The sequence below is a fragment of the Lolium rigidum genome, chromosome 7 (assembly GCF_022539505.1).
Source record: "Lolium rigidum isolate FL_2022 chromosome 7, APGP_CSIRO_Lrig_0.1, whole genome shotgun sequence".
NCBI lineage: Eukaryota > Viridiplantae > Streptophyta > Magnoliopsida > Poales > Poaceae > Lolium > Lolium rigidum.
In genome coordinates, this window is record NC_061514.1 from 54,339,765 (window position 1) to 54,364,198 (window position 24,434).

Below are 24,434 nucleotides of genomic sequence, written 5' to 3' on the forward strand. Positions count from 1 at the left end.
TTGGGTTTGCATGAGTGGTTTCTCTAGAGTCTAGATATTTTCTAGTAAGATGTTTGAACAACAAGGAAGACGATGTATAGTTTTATAATGCTTGTAATATGTCTTTTATGTGAGTTTTTCTGTACTAGTTCGTGCTTGTGTTTGCTTCAAACAACCTTGCTAGCCTAAACCTTGTATCGAGAGGGAATACTTCTCATGCATCCAAATCCTTGAGCCAAACAACACTATGCCATTTGTGTCCACCATACCTACCTACTACATGGTATTTTCCGCCATTCCAAAGTAAATTGCTTGAGTGCTACCTTTAAAATTCCATCATTCACCTTTGCAATATATAGCTCATGGGACAAATAGCTTAAAAACTATTGTGGTATTGAATATGTAATTATGCACTTTATCTCTTATTAAGTTGCTTGTTGTGCGATAACCATGTTCACTGGGGACGCCATCAACTACTCTTTGTTGAATTTCATGTGAGTTGCTATGCATGTTCGTCTTGTCCGAAGTAAGAGAGATCTACCACCTTATGGTTAAGCATGCATATTGTTAGAGAAGAACATTGGGCCGCTAACTAAAGCCATGATCCATGGTGGAAGTTTCAGTTTTGGACATATATCCTCAATCTCATATGAGAAAATTATTAATTGTTGTTACATGCTTATGCATAAAAGAGGAGTCCATTATCTGTTGTCTATGTTGTCCCGGTATGGATGTCTAAGTTGAGAATAATCAATAGCGAGAAATCCAATGCGAGCTTTCTCCTTAGACCTTTGTACAGGCGGCATAGAGGTACCCCTTTGTGACACTTGGTTAAAACATGTGCATTGTGATGATCCGGTAGTCCAAGCTAATTAGGACAAGGTGCGGGCACTATTAGTATACTATGCATGAGGCTTGCAACTTGTAAGATATAATTTACATGATACATATGCTTTATTATTACCGTTGACAAAATTATTTCATGTTTTCAAAATAAAAGCTCTAGCACAAATATAGCAATCGATGCTTTCCTCTTTGAAGGACCATTCTTTTACTTTTATTGTTGAGTCAGTTCACCTATCTTTCTCCACCTCAAGAAGCAAACATTTGTGTGAACTGTGCATTGATTCTTATATACTTGCTTATTGCATTTGTTATATTGCTTTGCATTGACAACTATCCATGAGATATACATGTTACAAGTTGAAAGCAACCGCTGAAACTTAATCTTCCATTGTGTTGCTTCAATGTCTCTACTATGAATTTATTGCTTTATGAGTAACTCTTATGCAAGACTTATTGATGCTTGTCTCGAAAGTACTATTCATGAAAAGTCTTTGCTATATGATTCACTTGTTTACTCATTGCATTTACATTGTTTCGAATCGCTGCATTCATCTCATATGCTTTACAATGGTATGATTAAGATTATGTTGGTAGCATGTCACCTCAGTAAATTATCTTTTATCGTTTACCTACTCGAGGACGAGTAGGAACTAAGCTTGGGGATGCTGATACGTCTCCAACGTATCTATAATTTCCGATGTTCCATGCTTGTTTTATGACAATACCAACATGTTTTGTTCACACTTTATATCATTTTCATGCATTTTCCGGAACTAACCTATTAACAAGATGCCACAGTGCCGGTTCTGTTTTCTGCTGTTTTTGGTTCCGAAAGGCTGTTCGGGCAATATTCTCGAAATTGGACGAAATCAACGCCAAACCTCCTATTTTTCCCGGAAGCGTCCGAACACCGAAGAAGAGTCGGAGAGGGGCCGGGGGCCACCACACCACATGGCGGCGCGGGCCAGGCCTAGGCCGCGCCGGCCTAGGGTGTGGCGCCCCCAGGTGCCCCCCTGCGCCGCCTCTTCGCCTATAAAAGCCCTTTCGACCTAAAAACGCAGTACCAATTGACGAAACTCCAGAAAGACTCCAGGGGCGCCGCCACCGTCGCGAAACTCCAATTCGGGGGACAGAACTCTGTTCCGGCACCCTGCCGGACGGGGAATTGCCCCCGGAGCCATCTCCACCGCCGTCTTCACCGCCATCTTCACCGCCATCGCTGCTTCCATGATGAGGAGGGAGTAATCCACCTCCGAGGCTGAGGGCTCCGCTGTAGCTATGTGGTTCATCTCTCTCCCATGTACCTCAGTACAATAATCTCATGAGCTGCTTTACATGATTGAGATTCATATGAGTTTGTATCACAATTTATCTATGTGCTACTCTAGCAAAGTTATTAAAGTAGTTCTATTCCTCCCGCACGTGTGTAAAGGTGACAGTGTGTGCACCGTGTTAGTACTTGGTTTATGCTATGATCATGATCTCTTGTAGATTGCGAAGTTAACTATTGCTATGATAATATTGATGTGACCTATTCCTCCTACATATGCATGAAGGTGACAGTGTGCATGCTATGTTAGTACTTGGTTTAGTCTGTTGATCTATCTTACACTATAAGGTTACTTAAATATGAGCATTATTGTGGAGCTTGTTAACTCCGGCATTGAGGGTTCGTGTAATCCTACGCAATGTGTTCATCATCCAACAAAAGTGTAGAGTATGCATTTATCTATTCTGTTATGTGATCAATGTTGAGAGTGTCCACTAGTGAAAGTGTAATCCCTAGGCCTTGTTCCTAAATACTGCTGCGTTACTACTTGCTTGTTTCATTGTTTCTATTACGTTGCACTACTGCTGCAATACTACCACCATCAACTACACACCAGCAAGCTATTTTCACGGCACCGTTACTACTGCTCATATATATTCATACCACCTGTATTTCACTATCTCTTCGCCGAACTAGTGCACCTATTAGGTGTGTTGGGGACACAAGAGACTTCTTGCTTTGTGGTTGCGGGGTTGCATGAGAGGGATATCTTTGACCTCTTCCTCCCTGAGTTCGATAAACCTTGGGTGATCCACTTAAGGGAAAACTTGCTGCTGTTCTACAAACCTCTGCTCTTGGAGGCCCAACACTGTCTACAGGAAAGGAGGGGGAACGTAGACATCAGTGGACTAACGAGCTGCTCGGATCGTTTAGGCTCGGCTCGTTAAGCTCGTAATCATTAAGGCTCGAATCGTTAAGCTCGTTAAGAATAACGAGCTAAAATCATTGTTCGGCTCGACTCGTTATGTTCTTTCGAGCGCTCGCGAGCAGCTCGTTAAGGATCGTTAAGGAGGCAATGCAAAGCAAACATATGTGCATTGCCTAGTGAGGAAGAGCGGAAGCATAGGTTTTTAGATCCTACTGTAGGAGTTTCAAGCATGCTTAAAGAGCACTATTTTGCTTGGTCCCTTCGTGCCAAATATCTGAGATAACTAAAGTGACTCATTGTCAAAACAGGTGGAGCCTAGCTTGTTACCGATCTTAACGAGTAGCTCACGAACATAGTCGGCTCGATTGTTTAGCTCGTTAACCTTAACGAGCAAAAACTGCTGCTCAGCTCGGCTCGTTAACAAAACGAGTCGAGCTTAAACGAGTCAAGCAAACGAGCACTCATTTAACTCGTCGAGCTTCGAGCTTTTTGTCCAGACAACACCCACATAAGCATTATTACAACATATGGCACACTTGCCATGTCCTTCCTGTCCATGTGTACTTTTCTATCACCAGTTGCTTCAGCAGCTGGGTCGCACATATCTTTGAAGAACCAGTGAACTGGCTCTTTATTCTTTCAAGATACTCCCCTACGGAAGCACACTCTGCAATTGAGCCCACAATAGCGTTCTCAGTTGTATTCTTCACAAATGGCACTTAGCCACCTTTTATACTGCCATGCAGCATCATCATCCTTGTCATTTCGATCTGGATCTTTTGAGTCCGACCATTTGTGGGAACCCAGTCCACCTCAGCACAAATCGACCTTCTTTTCTCCATTCAGTGTAGTTGTCACCTTTGAGGGTTGGAACATCCTTGATGCAGCTCATCAAGTAGTACCCTCCTTTAAACCATAATGAAATGAGATCATAACAACAATTGCATGCAATAATCCAACGTTGGTCAAAATTAGAGCATACAACTGTTTGTGTAATTAAATCTATATCACCGTTGGGCGGAAAATAGAGATAAATGTACACCTTATTGCAACAAATCATGATCATGTCATTAATAACGTTGGTTAAAAAATAACAGAACCATAATTGTCACAATAATCACTTTAATCATTTCTTTAAAATTTTGATTATCACTTTTGCATTAAAATGCATCTTTAACTATTTGCAGCGGAAACTTTGAATTCCTTAAACTTTAAAACTTTCAGAATCATCTCTGTTACTTTTTATTTTTTAAACAAATATCTCGTTGGTTCAATTTGCTTAGGAAAAAACTTGACAAAAAATGCTTCTTTTACTATATGCAGCGGAAACTGTGGATTTAAACTTTTAACTTTTGAACTTTTCAGAGGCATATCTATCACCTTTTAATTTCTGAACAAATATTTCGTTGGTCCTATTTATTCAGAAAAAACTAGACAAAAATTTGGCCAAAAAATGACCCAAAACTGCCTAAAATGCCTCTGTAAAAACTAAAACAGCAAAAGCTGTTAAAAAACTGCACGACCCACAGCCCGTGCCTGCGGAAAAAGCTTACGCGCCGCTCGGCACGCAACTCTTCGGCCTGCGAGCGCGGCCCAAGGCCGCGGCCTCCTCGCCCCCGAGCCGAAACAGGCCGTCCCGTTACTGCGGCCTGCTGGCGCCTCGGCCCGTTGGCCCGTTAAGCAGCCTGTGGCCTGCTTGGTCTGTTGTCATTGCGCGCTGCGATCCTGGCCGTCAGTTTTCATCCGACGGTCGCGCGCTGCTTGATACGTCTCCGACGTATCGATAATTTCTTATGTTCCATGCCACATTATTGATGTTATCTACATGTTTTATGCACACTTTATATCATATTCGTGCATTTTACGGAACTAACCTATTAACAAGATGCCGAAGTGCCGGTTCTGTTTTCTGCTGTTTTTGGTTTCGGAAATCCTAGTAACGAAATATTCTCGGAATCGGACGAAATCAACGCCCAAGTTCCTATTTTCACCGGAAGCATCTAGAACACCCGGGAAGGACCGAGAGGGGGGCACGGGCCCCCGGACCATAGGCCGGCGCGGCCCGGGCCCCGGCCGCGCCGCCCTATGGTGTCGTCGCCCCTTCGACCCTCCTGCGCCGCCTCTTCGCCTATTTAAAGCCCCCGGATCGAAAACCACCGAGACGTTCGACGAAAACCACAGAAACCTTCCCGAGCCGCCGCCATCGCGAGGCCAAGATGCGGGGACAGGAGTCTCGTTCCGGCACGCTGCCGGAGCGGGGAAGTGCCCCGGAAGGCTTCTCCATCGACACCGCTGCCATCTCGACCGCCATCTTCATCACCGCTGCTTGCTCCCATGAGGAGGGAGTAGTTCTCCATCGAGGCTCGGGGCTGTACCGGTAGCTATGTGGTTCATCTCTCTCCCATATACCTCAATACAATAATCTCATGAGCTGCTTTACATGATTGAGATTCATATGAGTTTGTATCACAATTTATCTATGTGCTACTCTAGCAAAGTTATTAAAGTAGTTCTATTCCTCCTGCACGTGTGTAAAGGTGACAGTGTGTGCACCGTGTTAGTACTTGGTTTATGCTATGATCATGATCTCCTGTAGATTATGAAGTTAACTATTGCTATGATAATATTGATGTGATCTATTCCTCCTACATATGCATGAAGGTGACAGTGTGCATGCTATGTTAGTACTTGGTTTAGTTGTATTGATCTATCTTACACTATAAGGTTACTTAAATATGAACAAATTGTGGAGCTTGTTAACTCCGGCATTGAGGGTTCGTGTAATCCTACGCAATGCGTTCATCATCCAACAAGAGTGTAGAGTATGCATTTATCTATTCTGTTATGTGATCAATGTTGAGAGTGTCCACTAGTGAAAGTGTAATCCCTAGGCCTTGTTCCTAAATACTGCTGAGTTACTACTGCTTGTTTCTTGTTTTTCTTGCGTTACTACTGCTGCAATACTACCACCATCAACTACACGCCGACAAGCTATTTTACGGCACCGTTGCTACTTGCTACTATATATTCATACCACCTGTATTTCACTATCTCTTCGCCGAACTAGTGCACCTATTAGGTGTGTTGGGGACACAAGAGACTTCTTGCTTTGTGGTTGCGGGGTTGCTTGAGAGGGATATCTTTGACCTCTTCCTCCCCGAGTTCGATAAACCTTGGGTGATCCACTTAAGGGAAAACTTGCTGCTGTCCTACAAACCTCTCGCTCTTGGAGGCCCAACACCGTCTACGGGAAAAGGAGGGGGAAGTAGACATCAAGCTATTTTCACGGCGCCGTTGCGGGGAACGAAAAGCTACAATACAGGGATTTCCTCCCTCGTCAACCACGCGCCAGTTGTAGGCAGTCACTGCTCTCGGGAGGTATAAGATGATGGCCGAACCGTCAGCCCCGCAGTAACCCTAACCCAAGCCGTATGAGCCCCCGACCCCCTCTCTGTCTCCCGCTCGCGCTCCGGCGGCGGATGGAGAAGCCCATGCCTGCATCTCGCCGGCTACAGCGACCTCACGGTGAGCCCTCCTCCCGTTTCTCTCCGTCTCGTCGGGAGGCGGCTGCTCGCGCGCGTGCGCGAGCGGGTGGCCGGGGAAAGCCCCTCCCCTTTCTTTTCTTTTCACCACCACCCGAACCCGAGAGCCTAGCTCTCGTCGGCTAGGTAGAAGACGGCGGACGGCGCCGCCCGGCCCTTGGCCGGCGACGAGCACCCCATCCTCCTCTCTACTTTCATCCTCAACCTCATGAACCCGGAGATTCACGGTGATGAAGAAATGTGGCGCCCCTCTGACCCTTTTGCCGTCGCGTGCGTGCACCTGAGGGTGGGCGCACCGGCGCCAAACGGCTCAGCGGCGGCGCCCTTTGCCGGCCACCGCGTGGCAGCGGCAGCTGCGGCCGGTCCGTTCCTTTTCCCTACTTCCCCTCTTTCGAATTAGGCTTAGGGTTTCGAATTCGGTGGGGATCTTTGAACAATCTAGGGATAGGGTTTGCAACTTCTGTTCATTTATTCTACACGAAACAAAGATCTACCATCTAGTACTGGTGCTACGATACCAATGTTTACTTTGCTAGATCGACTAGGATAGATCTTAAAGCCGTGTATTCACTATCTCTGTAAAGAACGTGTCCATGTTCCGTGTGCATGTACTCGCGTGAGAGAGAGATCGAGAGGAAAGACGACATACCTTCTCCCTGTTAGGAGGAACCGGAAGCGGTGGTAATGGTGGTGACGGCGACGCGTAGGTGAGGAAGTGGTGGCGGCGATGGAGCTTCCCGCCGGCTGCAGTGCTGGCCTAGATCGGTAGGTATGTTGGTGGGGCATGTGTCACTCTGGTCAACCTCATCATATGTGCCACCGCCCCCACCACTGTATATATAGCACAGGCGACGGGGGCCCACCAACCAGATGCGGTTGGGCGCCCCCAATCAGGGCGTGGACGAGGTCAAGGGTCCGAGTTCGAGCCGTTGGGTCCGGACGCGAGGAGATCATCCTAACACATATCAGCTAGTGCGTCTGTGTTGTTGTTGCTGAAACCAGAAACTATATGCAGACATTCCGCATCCACATGAGATGATTCATCAGTACTGACAGAAAAATGAGCATCCTTCACTAGGACTGCGAGATTGCGCCGAATGTGAGTTAGGATCTTGTCACGTTCATGATATCATCTAGGACGGTCTCCACTTCATTTCAATCATCCAGAACATCTTTCCGCACAACTGTTATCTCAGAGTATAGCGGTACTTCAGAGAGAAAGCAACGATGGAATTTCCAATTACGACCACTGTCTCTGGTCTCTGCTACTGCCAGAAACGTGGAAGCATCGCCACAAACCTTACAATCTCCTCGCACGATTGCCACCAGACACAACTCCTATTTTGTTCTACACACACACACACACATGAAACATCAGGGCAAACTGTGAGCTGTGAATCAAGTCATGTGCCTCCATATATTTGGTAAAACCACATGCCTCCCTTCCAACATCTCCCTGAAATTCTCTTTTGCCTGCCTGCATGCACACACACACCTCTCAAACAAGCCAGAAACAAAACATGGGCCAACACAAATCTTGGTTCACCACATGCAATTGGATCGAATTGAATGGCACCTCCACTCGCACAATCTTGCCTCACGCTTCTATGTTCCTGACTCTTGACAGTTGCGAACAACCCCACATGTCCAGCATCTCCGGTTGTAACTGGGCATCCATGCTTGCGAACATAGCAACGGTTGCGAGTTATGTGCCGACTCAAAAAATTGAGCTGCATTCTCACGTGCTCCGCGCATGGCTAGACCATTTTGTTCATGCTTCAGTGTCCATGAATCTCGATATATTTTCGCTCGGGCGGCCTTACTGTCAGCATTCTACGATTGAGCGAGGGAAACGTAAACTTGGGTTACACTGTAACCTGTGCAGGTTCAGAGTTCAGAGTAGCTCGTTTAATTTTGTCGCCTTTGAAGAAACGCAAGAGCATTTCCTACTTACAAGGGAATAGAAGTTATTTTCTGTACTTGATAAGAACCTTTGTACTAACTTGATTATGCCTTTCATTGGACTTTGAATTGCCTTTTGAGACTTTCATGTGATAACATGGTGCCCAGATTAGCTTAAGGGTGAAGTAAAGTTCAGTTATAAAACCAGAGAGTCTGTACCATCACCGAGTACTTATCGTACTGCCCAGATTTGATAATCAAACATCAACAGGAAGACCGGATTAAATTTCATATCTTGCAAGAAATCAGAAATCTACCGTCTGCTAAAAATTCCATACTGTCTCAGAACTAACTTGCCCTGCAGTCTTCTATAATCTGCGTGCATTATTGTGCCATAAACAAGAAATTTCTTCGAGGCAGGTAAAAAACAAATGATCATTTAGCAAAGATCAACAGGAAGATCTGGTTAAACTTTACTTCTTGCAAGAATTTAGCATGTTTTTCCTTATTCTGTATATACTTACAGTGACCCCGAGTAAAATGAAGACCGCCTGACGGTGGTCACAAAAAAAGCTGGTGCATAAATTCTGGATGACTTGTATCATGGAGGCCAAGTCTGGTGGCCAGAGGTCATGCTTTTCATGATATTATTTAGTTTGCCAGAAGGAACAGCATCAATTATGCTTATATAATTGCATCCATGAATTGTAGCTGACATATTGTTTCACATATTATTTTTTCTTAATTTAGCTACTCCCTCCGGTTCATATTAATTGACTCTAATATGGATGTATCTAGATACATTTTAGTTCTAGATACATCCATATTGAAGTCAATTAATATGAATCGGAGGGAGTAAAATAAATCAAACTGTTTCAGAAATAACTTGCCCTGCAATCTTCCATAATTATTGTACATTATTGTGCCATAAACAAGAAATTTCTTCGAGGCAGGTGAAAAAACAAACAATCATTTAGTTGGCATAGTCGTCTGCTAACAACTCCGGCCATTTTCCCAATACTATGGATAATCATAGGCTACCGAGTATAACCAAAGATGCGGTCTAACTTCAGAATTCGAATGATTCGGCATTATTCAGGCATAAACTAATGGGGCTGAGCTGATGCAAGGTTGACTGAAAACGTCTTCTGCGTTCCGCATACGGTGCTTCAGCTCCCAGGAGAGGCCAAATAAACATGGCAGATCATTGCTCCGTCTCTCTCCAGCTGCTACAGCTCTGTTGAAAAATCATCCAACTTGCCTGAAAACAACAACTTTTTGCCCATCGGTTATTTTCCACAGAACAGGCTTGCTTCTCGCGGTTGGACTTTTCTTCTTACTATTATTGAAAAAAAAATCTGCGTACCGAATTAGACATTTTTGACTGAAAACCACTACCTCTGCCCTGGTTTCTCGAGAATTGCCCTGCGCAAACAGGGATGATAATTCTAGTTTCTAGAGAGCTTATCCAGTTTTTGACTGCGTGCGTCGGCCGAAATTTCGAAAACTGACTATATGAGAATGCAATTTTCGCTATGGACGGTCACATGAGGCGCACATGCGGCGACTCGGTTGCCGAAGAACAGGAAGTAGCTGGCAAGTGGCAACTACCAGTAGTTTTGAATGCAAACAATGGTATAGTAAACGGGAGGGTTGCAAATGGATTCGTGGAATTTGTGGATCCGATGCAAATCATGCAGCAGGTAGGCATACTAAATTGGGAAGCATCTGAAGGTACGTCCTTGCAGGTACTTGGCCAGTGGGAGCATGCATGCAATGGCCGGCGGGCGGGCGACCCATCATCGATGGCGAGAAAACAATCCCGCCCGGGCTCCGGGGACGAGCTCCCCATTACTGGCTTGACACCTCGCAACGTTCAGAGCACATGCCGCTCGCTGCTCGAGCGCCTCACATGGCTGCAGCCTGCAGGTAGGGTGATCTTGCGGCCGGCTTCAAAGGCTCGATCGTAGGGATCGGCACGGCAGGAACCCTAATAACATGAGTCAGATGGTTAGCGGTCCCAGCAAGTTTTCACTCGAGTACCTCATCATATTGGAGCTAATTAATTAAGGCGTGACTATCTACTACGAATTAAGTTATTTCGTCATAGACCCATATTGCAACTCCCCATCAACACGGATCAGCAAGCAACTTTAACTGTTTGGAGACATTTTTTTTAGTTGCTACTCACTTGCAACTGAAAAAGTTCAGTTACAATCAAACTTCCAATTTAAGTGCATGAATCACGGTACAATTCCGACATTACATCAGTACCTTTATAGCAGTCTACTGAGACTACTGAAAACTAATCCGACATTACATCAGTCTACTGAGCAGTTTATTGAGAAATAGCAATTCGTGCAAACTACCTCATCAGATCGAGAACCTGCAAGCTGATGATCGATCTATCTCAGATCGAGAACCTGCAAGCTACTGTTACATTTGGTAGTACACAGGAAAACTGAATTATACGGGGGTTTTCTCTCTGGCACGAATAGTCGATCATGGCATTGACTACCACGGCAAATTTGCTTCTAGAGTTTTTTACCCCTCATGACGATTTAGATACGTGCGCTGCACAGGTGGGAGGAGATGATGCCATGTTCTTGACGAAGAAAAACAGCGGATTAGTTGGAGGAGGGGTTATGCATCTCTGATCTAGAGCGTATTGGGTTGTACAATTTTTTTCTTGTGCTCCGAACCAAAGGTTTCAACCTACGAAGCTACGATCCGTAGGCACGCGCGGTAGACCTGAACTAGACGCATTGGGATGCGATGCAACGTCTCATCTCATCGGGATACCATTGGACCAGAGAAACCTCTCGATCGAAGATTCATTCAAGGACGGCGGGCGACGACGAGATGCGTGCGTCCAGGTGCAGCAACTTTTTCTTGGGAGACTTTGGAGTCTCGTGCAAATTGGAATCCCGGTACTCGTTTGGCTGTTGTTTTCCTTCACACGACAGAAGAAAGAGAGGCCGTTGAAAGTCTAGCACACAACCAACGGAAAAGTATAGGGCGCATTTTGTAGTCTGAGCTTAGAGATAAAATTAGGTCTGTTTTGGTACCATCTAGACGTGCCTAAAGTTACCTTATCTGTACAACTGGTAGCCTTATCATACTTTCTCCTCTCATCACACAAATATCAGTTTATGATAGTTGTAGACTAACGAAGCAACCAGTTCACCAACTCAGCCCTAGCTAGTACGAATGGTAGTTCATAACACGATGCTCCCTAGCTACTACGAATATCAGTTTATCATCACGGGTTAGTTCAACATACGGGGATCAAACTGGGGTTAGAGAAATAGGGGATCAAAGGGGGTTCTTCACTTCTTCTTCACTTTTTTTCTCAGATGGTGGTGTTGCCTCTGGCTTCCCACATTGCGTGTGCCCACTCTATCCTCTTCTCCTTCTAGGCATCATTGTCACCTTCCTCCACGCCATGGTTGGTCTCTACTTCATCATAAGTGACAACCTCTTCGAAGAACTCTCGCTCGCTTCAACCTAGGATCTAGTTGTGAAGAATGCAGCAAGCAAGAACCAGCTTTACTTGAGTATCAAAAGTGTGGAACAGTTTCTGGTCAAGGACCTTGAACCTGTTCTTCAATGCAGCAAAGGCCCTCTCAATAGTGACTCTAAGGCTTGAGTATCTCAGATTGAACAACTCTTTCGCATTCTAAGTTCGGTGCTTCGTAGAGAACTTGTTGAGGTGGTACCTTGTTTTTCTGAAGGGAGGTAGAATACCAGTTCGACATGCATATCCAGCATCTCTAAGGTAGAACTTACCCTCAGGGATTTGCAACCCATCAGGCCTTGTCAATCTGTCGGCTAGGATGCTCGCATCATGAGCCGAACCCTCCCACCCAGCAAGCACGTAGGTGAACCTCATATCGAAATCCACAACTGCTAGCACGTTTTGGTTGGTGTAATGCTTCCTCCCGCGGAATGTTGCTGACATTGATCTCGGTACCTTTACAGTCACATGAGTACCATCAATAGCCCCAATGCAATCCTGTCAAAAAATTAGCACACAATCATGTTTCTGACAGTACCACACACCTGATAGGTAGAACAAACATGATTTTGTACTCACCCTGAAATAGGGGAACCACATGTAGCTGCTCTTGATCTTGGGTGGTGTGTTCGTTGATGTTGGCTTGATCATTTCACCTCTGAGCTCCCCAATTGCGTACAACACCTACTGGAAGTACCGCGAGATAGTCTTCGTGGATCGCCTGAAGGTGCTATGGATGACTCCGAACCTCTGGTTCTGACCCACGACATGAAGAAACATTGCGACTTGTTCTTCGACAGAGGTGTGGATGCTATCGATCGGCAGTCCTCTAGTCCCGAACGTTTTCACAAGTGCATATAAAGGGGCTCTTCTCATCCGTAGCATCCGGATAGCCTCGACGTCGTTGCGGTTGTAGATGTGGTTTAGGTTGGCAATACTCTTCGATCTCGTTGTAACATGGGACCGTAACTGACACGAGGAAAAGCAGCATGCCTAACTGCTCTCTTGCGCAGCATCAGGATCCAGGCTTGTATGCAAACGATGAGTGTTGCGGCATGATGCACAAGCTGGAGCTGGTCGGTCTAATCAAACATTATATATGCATTACGAACGGTCTTAAACAACCCAACTAGTTGCACCAATGTGAATCTGAGAGTAGAGTAGAGCAGAGGAGTTTCCCCTTCCCTCTGTCATGGCGGACGACGGACACAGCCGAAAGCCGCCGCAGATGTGTGCAGGCTCCGCCACGGCTGGTAAAGAGGATCTTGATCCGGCACCGGAGACCAGAGGGAGATGCGCGCTGCTAGATCTGGGTCGCCGCCGCCTGTGCGAAAATTGGGGCAAGGGAAAATTTGGGAGGGGGCTAATGGAGAGGGTAATTGAAGAGGGAGGTTACCCCTACCTTTGCCGCGCAACGCCGCTGGGATTTCGGCTTCTCCCGCCATGCCAAGGAGGAGCGCCCGCACGAACGACGTTATCGATTTTCATCTCGCCAGGACCTGGCCCTGGAGAAACTGTCAAACTGGGCATTCTTCCGGGCCTATCCCAGGGGTGCTTTAAGACCAGTGCTATGCAAGAACGCGACTGAGCCCAGGGAACCAAACGACCCAAAAAATGTTGGGCCGATGCGATCCAAGGGGTGCTCAGGCTACCAAACGCCCATAGCGATATGGGTACAGATCTCTCTCTCTCATGGATAATCTACTGTAGCTAGAAAGTTAGCTCCATTAATAACAACTACTCCTTCCATTCATTAATATAAAGTGTTTCGGCAAGCAAATAAATTAATATAAGGTGTTTCGGCAAGATAAGCTAAATTAGTCCGCCAAAACATCTTATACTCGTAGCAAGCTAGGTACAACAGCGGTGTGCCAAAGTCCTTGACTACGGTGGACGGACAATCCTTTTGCGGATGTTCCACACTCCATAATATCACTTGAAATTTCTCCCAAGACCATACACGCGGTCTTGAAGATTTGTCGTGGTTTCATGTGAAAAACTAGGCTTGACGTGAAGGGTGGATATTGCTTGGTTGCGTGGCACAAGGTGGCATCTCCTAAGAGCAACGGTCGGCTATGATTTCCCAACCTCCACCTCCTGAATTTGGTCCTTCGGTGTTGATGAGCATGTCTACACCGTGTGGGCTCATCCAATAGCTAGGTTGAGTTCAATTTGCATGTTTTTCAATAATCCCTCACCCTATTCAAATCTGCCACCGTTGTGGTTGTAGGGAATGGGTAGTGTACTCTTTTCTGGAACGATTGTTGGCTCAATTGTCCAAGGTGCTAGAGTTTGCACCCAACTTGGTGGCTAGGGTGGCGGCTCACCGGGCCAACACACCCTCAGTCAAGGAGGGGGTGAGTGGCTAAGAGACCATGGTTTGGATATAGATGAGGCGATACTAGCATAATTTTTTTCACTTCTGGCATGTGTTTGCCAATGTCCAGCTCATCCCGGCCCAAGACGATGTCATTGTGTGGTCGTGGTCGAATGACGACATGTTCTTGGGCAACTCGGCCTACAATGCCTTCTTCAATGGAATGATGTAGGTACCGACGAAAACCAAGATTTGGCATTTTTGGGTGTTATACCGTTGTAAGTTCCATTGCATGGCATGTATCGAGGAACATGTGATGGGCGGTTGATAGGTTGCAGTAGCGAGGCCTCCCGCACCTGGCCAACTGTCCCCTTTTATGATCAAGAACCTTGGGACAATCTAACACTTGCTTGTTGGGTGCGTTGTGTCACATGAAGTTTTGGCATGGACCCCGAGGTGGTGGGAGAGACCGAAATGGATGCGCGCAGAAAATGTGAACTTGCTAGAGCGGTGGACGGCGAGGTTTTTCCTTAAGCATTCGCAGCGTGGCCTGTGGATAACTATCATACTTTCCTTCTGGTGCACTTGGCGTCACTAGAACGATGTGGTGTTCAATAGAGCCGATCAAACTGTGGAAGCCATTAATACAAAGATTAAAAAGAAGTTCGAGCGCTAGCGGTTAACTAGGTTATTCCTATCCGGGAGGTTTGGCTTCCCGGAGCCATTGCCGTTATGGTGGCAATTAGGAGAATAGGTTTGTGTGGATACGGAAACACACTTTATTGACAACAAGAACCTACTTTTTTACGATGTTGTAGAGGCCTTATTGCTCTTTTGTTCTATACGATTCATACACCTCCCAGAATGTATTGTCGAAAAAAAAAACTTATGCTCCCTCCTTTCTGGAGATAAGTAACTTAAATTTATCTGGATTTGCATGTAGCTAAATGTGTTTTAATATGTAGATATATGCAAATTTATCTGAGTCACTTATTTGTGGACAGAAAAAGTGGAAATCACAACAGGAAAATAAAGAAAATAACAAACCTGAACCAGCAGCAAAACACACCACCTGTAAAGATCGCGTACCAGCCTGACCATATTCCAAGGGAAAAATCAACATCCACGCAGAACGAACCGAGGGCGTGACACTGACGGCAGCCGCCGAGTCTGCGTCACACCGGCCGTTAGGGGGTACGGTGCGACAGGAACAGTGAACTTCATGAATTCGGATGCCGTGTTTTGTCTCTGCGTCGCGTTGCCTTCATCGTACAGTTGGTCGCTAATTTTTTGCAGCGTTTGTTTGCCGCTCGTTTTCTTGGCTCTGGTAAGTGCTCAGCAGTGCTTACCTGACTCTTCGCATCATGTGATGCATAAAAGCAGTAAAACAGTAGAACAAAGCAGCAAAAGCGACGTAGTCACCTTTCCTTCTTTTGAAAAAAGTTTGAAGCATGCAGTACTTTTTACCAGAAATTGATAGGAATTGTACCCCAGTGGAATCAAAGGCGGCATTCAATCCATCACAAGGTACAACATGGGGTAGTGCACATGCACCATACGGTGCAGCCAATAGTCAATATTTCAATATTGACATAATAAACAACAGCCGGCGAGATGTGCGCAAAATGTTTAAACAAATGCCATAACTGCAAATCGAGTGAAAAAATTGAAACCTACCCGCTGAGATCGCAGTTGATCTCTGATAATGCGCAACAAATCAAGAGAAAAATCATCCTTCATTTTCACATCAATCTTTCCATGATTCCATCAATGAATTACGGGCTGCATTACGTACTACCCAGCTAATCCAGATCAGAGAAAGAATGTAGGCAGTAATAATTTCTAAACCGTGGGGGGAGATACTATGGATTCATCCCTCACCATGCATGACAACGCTGAAAAACAGCACAGAAGAAGAACATAATTTGTTGGTTGGGGACAGGTAGTCAGGTACTGCTAAGTGGTGGCCGGTATGTGGCGTCGTCGTCCAAGCCCGGGAGCTATCTGCACAGCGGGGTGCCGCGGCCGACCTCGTCGGCGGCGGAGGCGAACTCGGCGCTGCAGTAGAAGAAGGCGGCGTCCTTCTTCTCGACGGCCCTGAGGATGGCCTCGAAGGCGGGCACCTCGCAGGGGATGCGGAGCAGGCCCTCCTGCTGGAACCCGAACTCCTCCTCCGCCTCCTGGAGCAGCGCCGCGAACGCCGGGTGCTTCAGGTACTCCGTCGGGATCACGAACCGCCGCATCGCCGGGCCGACCGACACCGCCAGGTGGCCCTTGGGCGGCGGCCCTGACGGCGACCCGGAGGTCGGGTTCTCCGTGAAGGACAGCGTCCGCTTCAGGAACTTCTTGGCCTTGCTCTCGCCGGTGCCATTGCCGCCGGCGGTGACCGTGACGGTGGTGGGCGTGGAGGCCGCCGCCGTGTCCTTGGACGCGACGGAGAGCTTGCGCCACTTCTTGAGCATCTGCTGCAGGCGAACGATCTCCGTGATCTTGTTGGACTTCTTGGCCCCGAGCTGCTCCATCTGCGCGACCTTGATTGGCTAGCTAGCTAGCTAGGGAGAGATTTCCGGTGGTGGTTGTTCCGAGACGTTTTCTTCCTCTTCTTCTTCTAGGGTCGTTTGTTTTGGCTTTTGGGTGTGCCGTTGCTATTGTGCTGCTCGGGGGCGTTCGTCGAGGGGGCATTTAAAGGGAAAGATTGTGGTGGGCCCGCCTTGGTTTTCTCCCGAGTACTACTTGTAGTACAGATTTTCATTATTCTTTGGCTGGATTTTTCTCCTCTGAATAATGCAGTAATTAATTAATTCGTTGAGATAAGGTTTTTGCAGGTTGAGTACATCTTAGTAAAAATGAGACAAACTAATTGAATATCTTGGCCCAAGGTACTAATTGATTGGGTCTCATTTTCTCTCTCTTATTGGTGCATGCAGCCCTTTTCTCTCCCTCATTGGTGCATGCATTCTCTTTCTCCCCTCATTTGTGCATGCAATCACTTTCTCTCCCTCATTAAATAAAACTGTGCCTTAGAGGTGGGGGTTATGGGACAAATAGTTTTTGGGAATATGACTTACACTCTAGGACGGAGGGAGTATTGTATTTATTAGTACTACTTAGATATGTGAACAACCAATCCAATCTACATAGAAAATAACAACATCCAATAACGAGAGTAAAACCACATCGTTTTCAGTGTTGTTGTTGACTAAAAGCTAGAATGTAGAGTATTTCAGAACAAATTTTAGGGCTAGAATGTAGACTATTTCAGAACGGAGGGAGTATATAGAATGCCAAGTATAAATGGAATGCCACCTAGAGGAAATGCATGCTGGCGCATGGGCGGACCCAAGATCAAAATCAAGAGGGGGCGAATATATGCTAATGAGGGAAAAATCTAATGCTGAGTGGGGGCAAATGACTATTTTTTAGCTTACTAATACAAAGGGACAAAAATTTGAGTGGGGGCATCTGCCCCCATGGCTAACACTCTAGATCCGCCCATGTGCTGGCGCACAACTGTCTGGCTATATGCACGACTACATTTTATCCGAGATTCTCCTTTTTCGTTCACGTATTGTCATCTTGATATGCATGCTAGGGGAAATGCACGATCGTATGCTGTAGTGGCCTACACGGTTGTGAAAGCACCTACGAGGCAGTTTCGGGGTGAATGGCCGAATCTACCGTTTTCAGCGAGTCACCCTTGTGTGGCTATAAATGGATAATGCGTTCTAGTAGAGCCAACGAGGGAGATGGCGGGAGCTCGCACGGAATGGTGAAAAAGTGGCGGCAGAAATTCGGTCACCGGTCGCGAAATTTTGCCATCATATTTAGGGGGGCACACTCTTGCCACTAAATCCAAATCCTCCATTCCCCCTCTTCAAGTTTCTCCACCCTTCAAAATCTACCAAGAAGGAGGAGCTCCGTCATTAGCTAGGCCCGCAAGGTTGGCTGCAACGATCGGCCATGGCATGTCGGCTTCTTCCTCTGCCTCGAATCCTCTCGTGGTTGTAAACATCTTAGACCCTGGTTCTAGCTTGGATCTAAGCGTGTGTTAGATGGAGTTAGATCTTATGGTTTTGATTGTAGGTCGTGTCTTCTCCCTCCAGCACGGCGAAGCTAGTCGTACCTGGTTCTCCACCGAGCACTGCGACGTTGGTCCTACCTGGTTCTCTATCGAGCACGAAGACGATGCTCTTGTCTGGTTTTCCGCCGGAGTCTTCCTGTTCCCTGACCTTGTTGCTACATGTTGTTCCCCCGATCTGTGAGAAACCTCTTTTCTTTCATGTTCTAACTAAGATATGTATGATTATGGTAGAGATTGTTCGTTAGTGTACAATTCTTAGAAATGTTCTCCCTAACATACTATAGGCGGTCAACCCTGTTAGCTCCCTCGATCTGTCAACTCCATGTGTCAAAAAAATGCCATGTCCTCGAATGAGACCCCCCTTATGTACATGATGAATCACTGTATGGACACAAACCTTCAATGGTTTGGGATACATCAGTGTGAGAGTTTAACTGTTTAGTTGAGCTCGTGAATAACGGGATATACTTGACGCATGGCTTCAACGAGAGCTAGATGAAGAAGGTTGCCAATGATGTTCTTAACTTCACTAGGATCCCTGCGAACACTCTTCCGTTGTACAACCACACAAGGAAGTGGAGGGCCAGGTGGAGCCAAATTTGCAAGTTGAAAGATGAAGGCAAGCTCAAATGGAGCGATGACAACACTTGCTTTATGATTGATGATGACGAGAAACAAAGGCAACACCTCATGTTAAAATAGCATGCCCTGGTGTTCATTGAGTTTGTTTATACATGTTGATCTCCACTAACACTTTGTCCTTGTCAATCACGAGTGCTACCCGAGGCATATTGAGTTTGTGAACAAGCCGATAATGAACTATGATCAGATGTAGATTCTCTTCACACCTAGGTTTGTCACGAAGCAGTAGCTCTACGAACCCCAATTGTTGATCAAGGCACTAACTTCATTACCGACAACAAAGTTGAATGTGCCAAATATCGTGGGTTGCAACCATGGGAGAGGAGGGCATGGCTTAAGATACTGGCTACGTAAGCAGCTTAGTGCTACTTCTTTGTTGTTCATCATCCGGTCGTTGTTGGTCATGATCCGGTGAAGAGATCATGTATATTCTGGGAGGTGGTCTCGTATCCTTCCATTAGCTAGAACTTGATTGGTTTGTAAAGGTAATGAACTTGTTGGAGGTGACATATACTAACCCCGGTGGTCTAATGCAACACAAGCTATACTAGTTGTTTTACTCGTGGTGCATCACCATTTAGGGTAAGTCTTGTGTAGGCAGTGGCGGAGCTGGAATTGGCACTCGAGCGATGTCAAGAGGCCAAAATCAAAGGCACTAGTGATGTCATTAACTAGTACTTATTGGGTCAAAATTGTGTACTTATAGAATTGTGCATCAATGGTGCATGTAATTTTTTGTGATGTTGCTTGACCACACAAACAACATGCAGCTCCGCCACTGTGGGTAGGGTGGTGCTACCTATTCCACCCCTTTTGATGAATTGAATGTTGCAAATTGTTCTTACTTAGTCAGGTTCTTGGGTAACCTCACCACTATAATGAAAGAGGTTACCATAGCAGATTCATGTGTACCAAACAAAGAGAGCGGAGTTACCTCTTTGGGGCTGAAAAGACCTCACATGCTAACAAACACAACACTTAAAGTGCTCCGGACCTCGTTTGTAACAGGCTAAGATTCGCGGAGTGTGCCTCTTAAAAGCCTCAAAAAATACCCAAGCTACCTAATGTACCCTAAATTGCAAGACTGGAAAATGGGCTTCTTGTTGGAACTAGACTATAAGCAAAAGTTTGTCAGAGCCATGTTCGTACCATACACGTACAATGTAAGGTAGAACACTAAAAAAAAAATTTATACAATGGCGATGTATAATCTGAATTCTGATTGAGAGAGACCTAGGCTTCTAGTGACAGGGACTCCTTTCCATCTTAGGTTTTCTTTTTTGTTCGTGTTCAACTCAAATACGTTTGGCAAACACGCGAATATTATAGTGAACACGTTTTTCGTGTGTGCCTGGTGTTTCCTTTCCTAGGTTTTCACGTAAAATCTCTGGTGCCCACTGGTCTTGGACTCTTGCTTTTTTTATTTTATCGAAATAAAGGGTGGGATCCCTGGACTCTACATCAAAGAGATGCATATGATCTTTATTTAGAAACTTCCATTTAAGAAATAAATTGCGACCGACTCTTTGGAATTCGATGGCTCATGAAGTCTCTCTCCGTTTTTTTCATGGTATCTTTCTCCATATGGAAAAGTTTACTTACAAGGCGAATAAGAAAGAGCTGATGTCACTTTTCTTGTGTGTAGCACCACCAGCTCACAAATAGAAGTATTTATTTTCTCCTCGAAATGAGGCTTTAGCCCCGCTATATTAATATAGCAACGAACCGATACAACAAGCACGCTGAAGCTGCAGCACAACCAAGCCCAAAAGGAAACACAAGAGAAAAGAAAGAGAAAACAAAGCCGACACCGGCAGCTTGACAAGAACAAGAATGACTCGCAACCGCTGCGCCCTCCGGAGAATGCCACCACACTCCTAGCACGCCGAAGCGCCGCGTATCAAGCAACACCTTCAACAAGGAAAGTGACAGACGACGCCACCTGCTGCCCGGACTGGTCCTAGGGTTTTCCCCGATACGCGGAAGGGATTGGGGAGGAGGGACTGCGACGCCCTTCGGGAAGGCAAGGCGACACCCGCGAGGCGTCACCGCGTCAGTGTCGGGCCCGCCGACAAGATTTCTCCCGTCCCCCAACCCACAAACCCGGACGATTCGACGTGTTCCACCCGACTTGCCGCCCACCAGCACACGCCACCGCGACCTTGAAGCCATCCTCGCTGTCTCGCTGTGGTCGCCGGAGAAGGGCCTAGACGTAGAGATGAGAGACAGCCGGGTCGGGGGTAGCGGCACCTCGGCCCGAGCGGGAGGGAACTACCTCCACCGCTTTCGCGGTAGCCGACCGGACATGGCAGCGAGGTCAAGCCCGCCGGCCGGGCCCAAACAGAGCCCGCAAAGACCTCGCTACCACGCTGCGCCGCGGTCGGCCGGAGTACCGCCGCCACCCGGCCACCACCGTCGCATCTCCTCCACCCCCGGGGAGCATCACCGGGGCGCCATGCGCAGCCCGCCCAGCCCCTCTCGGGCCCCGAGCTCGGGCCCGGATCCGGGCCCGAGCAGGCCCTGCCATGGCCGCCGCCCGCGCGGCTCCGCCACCAACGGTCGCGCCGCCTCTCTTCCATCCACCCGACGCACGGGTACCACCCCGCCGCGGCCGGACCGTAGCCGCGAAGTGCACCGCTGCCCGCCGGGATCCCCACGCCCCCGGCGCCGCGACGGGTAGAGACGACCCCGCCGCCGCCGGCACCGCCGAGCAAGGCCGGCCGGCTCCGCCGGCGGCGGCGGCAAGGGGAGCGAGAGGGAGGAGGAGCGCCGGCCGGGGAAGGAGCGCGGCCCGGCCGCCGCGAGGGGCGGTGACATAGGCATCCCCAATGGGCCTACCGAAGATGGTACCCGGGGTTTACTGAAGGCCCACAAGTCGAAGAATATGAAGATCGGAAGCCCAATTGGTGTTAAGGAAAAGTTAGAGTTGTATTAGGAAATATAGAGACTTGTAATCTTCCGGGACGGGTTGGAAACCCTCCGGACTGCGTAACTTGTGTATTACGAATCCCTCGGCTCCGCCTCCTATATAAGGAGGAGTCAAGGGACGAAGAGAGGATCGAATCTATTGTCAACACAACCCTAGTTTCTTAATCGTCGAGCACTTTTCGGCTGAAACCTTCGAGATCTACTTGCCCTCTACATCCAACGAAACCCTAGTCTACAATACGTAGGCATTGACAAGTTAATACCTTGTCAATTGGCGCCGTCTGTGGGATTTAGAGGCGACAAGGAGCTGATCTCGATAGCACGTTCAAGATCATCGACTTCATCAACCGCAAGCAACGCTTTGGACGAGAGGTAAACGGATCGAAGCTGGTCTAGTCGATTTTGTTCCTCACCCGCCCTCCCGTTTGGATGCATATGCGTATCTGGAGGAGCCTATGGAGATGACCTTTGGCGAGTTCCAATTTCGCGTCGAGAAGGAAGGATCATATCGTCTCGAAATTCTGATCTCGTCGGGATTATCGGCGGCTGATACGTCTCCGACGTATCGATAATTTCTTATGTTCCATGCCACATTATTGATGTTATCTACATGTTTTATGCACACTTTATGTCATATTCGTGCATTTTCTGGAACTAACCTATTAACAAGATGCCGAAGTGCCGATTCTTTGTTTTACTGCTGTTTTTGGTTTCAGAAATCCTAGTAACGAAATATTCTCGGAATTGGACGAAATCAACGCCCGGGGTCCTATTTTGCCACGAAGCTTCCGGAAGTCCGAAGAGGAGACGAAGAGGGGCCACGAGGGGCCACACCCTAGGGCGGCGCGGCCCCGCCTTGGCCGCGCGGCCACGTGGTGTGGGGCCCTCGTGCCGCCTCTTGACCTGCCCTTCCGCCTACAAATAGCCTCCGTCGCGAAACCCCCGGTACTGAGAGCCACGATACGGAAAACCTTGCGAGACGCCGCCGCCGCCGATCCCATCTCGGGGGATCCGGGAGATCGCCTCCGGCACCCTGCCGGAGAGGGGATTCATCTCCCGGAGGACTCTACGCCGCCATGGTCGCCTCCGGAGTGATGTGTGAGTAGTCTACCCCTGGACTATGGGTCCATAGCTGTAGCTAGATGGTTGTCTTCTCCCCATTGTGCTATCATTGTCGGATCTTGTGAGCTGCCTAACATGATCAAGATCATCTATACGTAATTCTATATGTTGCGTTTGTTGGGATCCGATGAATAGAGAATACTATGTTATGTTGATTATCAATCTATTGTCTATGTGTTGTTTATGATCTTGCATGCTCCCCGTTATTAGTAGATGCTGCGGCCAAGTTGATGCTAGTAACTCCAAGAGGGAGTATTTATGCTCGATAGTGGGTTCATGTCTCCCGTGAATCTGGAGGAGTGACAAGAACCACTAAGGTTACGGATGTGTTGTTGCCACTAGGGATAAAACATTGATGCTATGTCTAAGGATGTAGTTGTTGATTACATTACGCACCATACTTAATGCAATTGTCTGTTGCTTTGCAACTTAATGCTTGGAGGAGTTCGGATGATAACTCTGAAGGTGGACTTTTTAGGCATAGATGCGGTTGGATGGCGGTCTATGTACTTTGTCGTAATGCCCAATTAAATCTCACTATACTCATCATAATATGTATGTGCATTGTCATGCTCTCTTTATTTGTCAATTGCCCAAGCTGTAATTTGTTCACCCAACATGCTTGTTTATCTTATGGGAGAGACACCTCTAGTGAGCTGTGGACCCCGGTCCAATTCTCTTTACTGAAATACAATCTACTGCAATACTTGTTTTCTTGTTTTCACGCAAACAATCATCTTCCACACAATACGGTTAATCCTTTGTTACGGCAAGCCGGTGAGATTGACAACCTCAGCTGTTTCGTTGGGGCAAAGTACTTTGGTTGTGTTGTGCGAGGTTCCACGTTGGCACCGGAATCTCCGGTGTTGCGCCGCACTACATCCCGCCGCCATCAACCTTCAACGTGCTTCTTGGCTCCTCCTGGTTCGATAAACCTTGGTTTCTTTACGAGGGAAAACTTGCTGCTGTGCGCATCATACCTTCCTCTTGGGGTTCCCAACGAACGTGTGAGTTACACGCCATCAAGCTCTTTTTACGGCGCCGTTGCCGGGGAGATCAAGACACGCTGCAAGGGGAGTCTCCACTTCTCAATCTCTTTACTTTGTTTTTGTCTTGCTTAGTTTTATTTACTACTTTGTTTGCTGCACTAAATCAAAATACAAAATACAAAAAAATTAGTTGCTAGTTTTACTTTATTTGCTATCTTGTTTGCTATATCAAAAACACAAAAAAATTAGTTACTTGCATTTACTTTACCTAGGTTGCTTTATTTACTATTGCTAAAATGGCTACCGCTGAAAATACTAAGTTGTGTGACTTCACAACCACAAATAATAATGATTTCTTATGCACACCTATT

General features: G+C 46.9%; 1 protein-coding gene across 1 annotated transcript; it reads right to left on the reverse strand.

Annotated features, from left to right (window-relative positions):
* Positions 1–16,301: 16,301 nt before the first annotated feature.
* On the reverse strand, positions 16,302–16,823 carry LOC124670230 (auxin-responsive protein SAUR32-like). Its single transcript, XM_047206735.1, has one exon. It carries the CDS (start codon positions 16,821–16,823, stop codon positions 16,302–16,304), a length of 522 nt encoding a protein of 173 aa, XP_047062691.1.
* Between the last annotated feature and the right edge of the window lie 7,611 nt (positions 16,824–24,434).